Source organism: Morone saxatilis, unplaced genomic scaffold (genome assembly GCF_004916995.1).
Source record: "Morone saxatilis isolate NCDOM2014 unplaced genomic scaffold, NCSU_SB_2.0 Contig5, whole genome shotgun sequence".
NCBI lineage: Eukaryota > Metazoa > Chordata > Actinopteri > Moronidae > Morone > Morone saxatilis.
The window spans coordinates 13741733-13745714 of record NW_023340095.1 but is presented as its reverse complement, the minus strand read 5'-3'; the positions used below and the strand labels follow the sequence as shown (position 1 = coordinate 13745714).

Genomic DNA, 3982 nt, shown 5'->3' with positions numbered 1-3982 from the left:
CCTACACACTGGTCCTTTAATGCTACAGTTTAAAGTGCTTAATGAGAACCAGACAGAAGGACAAAAGTGTGTGTGTCACTGTATCTTTAGACAAACATCCGATCGGATTACCGTTGAATTCCTCCAGCACCAGCTCGGGAGAGTTCATGTAGTAGCGGTCACAAAGGTTTCGTGCGTTTTCGTAGGCGTCTACGAGGAAGAGATTTGTTTTCAGGAAAAGAACAGAAATGACACTTGAATACTGTCACTGTCACAGCGCGTTCCCCGTATAGTGTTTGTGACATCCTCACCTCTGATAACCTCACTGACGCGACAGTGCGGATCAATACTTCCGATCTGTTTGGGATGAGCTGGGTTCACCTTCACCTTCCCGCCGAAGAGGAGAGCTGGAAGAAAAACACACAGGGATGAGACTGTGCACGGCTGTCCACGTAATTTAAATGATAAACACACCACAATAGACATTTCCCTCTCAAATAATTAATGAATTAACTGTTTTGTCTATAAAATGTCACATAATGGTGAAAATATATTCATTTTAATATCAAATAAGACAAAGAAAAGCAGGAAATGTTCACAACTGAGAACCTGAAACAGGTTGTTGTCATCTTGCTCTTGTGTTTTGAAAATGCAACAAAAAGCAAAAACAAGATTTCGGCCACAGCTCTCAAACGGCTCTGTTTACAGACCGAGGTCACAGCGGACTGTGAGATTTTAAGCGCTACAAGTTTTGGCAGAGTTTTGACACAAGCTGTGTTTGGCCAGAAAAGCTCTCAACCGGCTGTTGGTGGAAACATTTCACAGCGTGATGTAGGACAATCAAAGTCTTCGTCACGATTGTCAAATTCTATCTGGGACAGCCTGGAATTACAGAGTAATGGGGCTTTTAAATGAGCCTGAGGAGTAAAAAACAATGTATATTAGTACTAGAAAGGAAGTACAAACAGAACCTGTAAGGTTTTTAAAATCATATTCAGACTTAAAACACAACTGGAGATTGTTTCTGTGATGTTGAACTTTGTATCCTGCTGCTAATATTATCTATAAATCAGTTCTCTCCAGTGATTCTTACAGTCTTTGTCTTATAAATTGATTTTTTTTATGTAAATAACATCCAAATAAATAACAATACTGTTGCCAGACAACAATACATCAAAGTTATTAACAGTATAAACTATAAACATTATTTATGTAGCTCTGTATGATTGTCCAGGAGTGGTAAAGCAAACTAACTAATTGTAAAATCCTTATATAATGTAGTTTAGTAAATATTGGACCAAAGCAGAGATCATGTAACTCCATATTGTTGAATCTTTATATCACAAAGTGTCAACCTTTGGATTTATTATCTAACCATGTGACCCTGTGAATGTTGTTTTGTTTTATCATTACATCCTCATATGTTCCTCATGTGTCCTCACTGTAGTGAACAGCAGGAAAACAGGTTTTATCTGAGTCAGGTGTACAGCAGGAACTCTTCCTCTTTTAAACATAACTGCGCTGCTGTGACACCTTTACCTGGTTTGTCCACCAGTATGTGTTCATAACATCACACACAACACGAAGTTGTACAACTAAATGAAAGCTTGCAGTTCCTTAAAGCTACATGATAATTCAATTTATAGTAGAATAACATAAAATAAACCAGTATATACAGTTGGCACTTGGCAACGTCAGGAAATGTCTTCGTGCCGTGGTTTGTTGAGTCCTGGTTCACTGTGACGTTAAAGGATTACACCCTGAATAAATATGTGGGACTTTTAAAGGAATATCTTATCTCCTCTTACTGAATAAAGATGGCTACCAGGACTGTGTTCAGACAGGTCGGCCTCCGCTTCGTCTGGTTAATGGAGCGGATCGGCTCTCTGAGTCCAATCTACACTCAAATATCATCACCAAATGTTCCCTCTGCTGCTGTGTTGAGTTTAATAAAGCAGATTACTCACTGTGCTGGTTGAGCAGCATCCTGATGGAGATCCTGCTCATGTAGAAACGATCCAGGAAATACTGAACATTTTGGCTGACGATGGGATCCGTGCCGTAGGTCTCCTTGTACTCCACGACTCCCTGAGCCATGGTGGGAATGACGTCGTTGTGCCGATTTCTGATCTTTATAACAGCGTCTGTGAAACTAAATAAAAGACGTACAAAATAAAAACCAACGCGAACAGAAAGAAATAAAGCCGAACTATTTAAATCGTTTTAATTTACTTACTCATATGTGACTTTCTCATCGTCCGCGTTTTTGTCTTTGAACTCGAGAATCTCCTGAAGACTCTGCATGTACCTGCGTGTGGGGGAAAGAGGGATCACTATCATTTATTTGCAGCCATCGGTGTAGTTTGAGAGAAAAACAAGAGAAGAAAAACCTGCATACCAGCCCTGGACCAAGCGGACGGAGGGGGTCCTCAGTAGGTTGTCGGGCAACAAGTTGATCTCTTTCATGATGTTCGCCAACCTCACAGGTAACTCCTGTCTGAGGAAGGCGAATGATGTTTTCTCACATGCATTTTCTGAACCTGAAGGTGTAAACAAAGATATAACAAATAAGATTGTTATGTTTCAAACAGACAGGGATGCTGCTAAAGGAGAGAAACATTATTGTTTATTGTCTTGTGCGGCAGTAAAGCAGAACCTCGATTTGTCAAGTATTTTATCTGCTGGATAAAAAAACAGACACTTCTACATAATTTTTTCAAGTAAATGTACAACATCGTGATGTAAATCAGTGGTTCCTGTTTATGGATATTTCATATTATAATCAACAAATAACAATAAGAGTACAGAACGACTGATAAACTGTACAATGAACCCAGATAGTGACACGGAAGTTTCTTATTGTTCTATTAGCTCTTTGGTTATTTTAACTGCGTACCTTTCTAACGAGGGCGAGGCTGTTTATCACAGTGAAGGCTACAGACTGTGTTCAGGTCTTCAACATGGACATCTTAAATCATAATCTAAACTTTAAAAATAACAATTTCATTTAGTTTTCTGCACAGAAATGAACAAAATGTATATTTCTTTTAAAGTTGTATTACACCCTTTAAAAGTCTGTGGTAGTCTGAAGTTTGTTTGTTTGTTGTTTGTAACATGAACCACTGAACACAATACAAAAGGAGGCTCCTGCATATATTTTTTTACCTGATATTGAGTTAATATCTCCCTGATATTCAGACGTGTGTGCAATTTGTGTTGAATAAAACTAAAGCAGCACAACAAACTGACCTACAGCAGGGTTACCATATGATTACCAGGGTAGGATCTCTTAAAAATGACAACAAAAAAAGGGATTTTTCTGCAAAACCTTGACTTTTTTTAATGAAAAAGGGATCCATTATTTGAATATATATATATGTGTGAGTGTGTGTGTGTGTGTGTGTGTGTGTGTGTGTGTGTATCTTCTTACCAAAATCTAGAAACTGCTTCATTGAAAGAGGGGAGGGGGAGAACTTGGAGTAATAGTCGATGTCCTTCCCGATGGAGACGCTGCTCCTCAGGAACCGTAGGATCCTCATGCTGGCTCAGTGATCAGTGCTCAGTGATCAGTGGCTGTCAGACAGTAAATGCTCTTTTATAGGATCGATCGATCGATCACGCAGCTGACTTTACAGTTAGCCTAATCTGTGTTGACATTAGCTTTCCACGCTAACTTCAGCAGCTCATAAACACACGCGTGAATTTAACGATCTGTCATTAAGTGAGCTGGTAGAAGTTTGTGCTTCCATCGTCTCCGCAACTGTAAAATGTGTCTAAATCGCCCCTTTTTACTTTTAATTGGTCATATCTGAGACCTTGTTGTCAACATGGGCAGAAGTGTGCGGCGAGTCAGATCCTCAGAGAGTCAATACGACGTCAAGATAAGAAACCCAAGTGTCTTTAGAAATTGTTTTTAAAAAAAAAACTTTATTGATGAAAATATGCTTTCACTTTTTATTTGTCATGGTACAGCAAAAGTATTGTTTTCTTAGCGTATATGTGT

General features: G+C 38.9%; 1 protein-coding gene across 1 annotated transcript in view; it reads right to left on the bottom strand.

The window, feature by feature from the left end:
* pdk1 (pyruvate dehydrogenase kinase, isozyme 1) overlaps positions 1–3858 on the bottom strand; it is a 6784-nt gene extending 2926 nt beyond the window's left edge. The window contains exons 1-6 of the mRNA XM_035676112.1: positions 3410–3858; positions 2378–2519; positions 2216–2287; positions 1947–2131; positions 291–386; positions 112–189 (exon numbers count right to left, since the gene is read on the bottom strand). Coding sequence (XP_035532005.1) covers positions 112–189; positions 291–386; positions 1947–2131; positions 2216–2287; positions 2378–2519; positions 3410–3518 — 682 coding nt within the window. The 5' untranslated portion in view covers positions 3519–3858. The remainder of the gene's footprint in view (positions 1–111; positions 190–290; positions 387–1946; positions 2132–2215; positions 2288–2377; positions 2520–3409) is intronic.
* Positions 3859–3982: the final 124 nt, after the last annotated feature.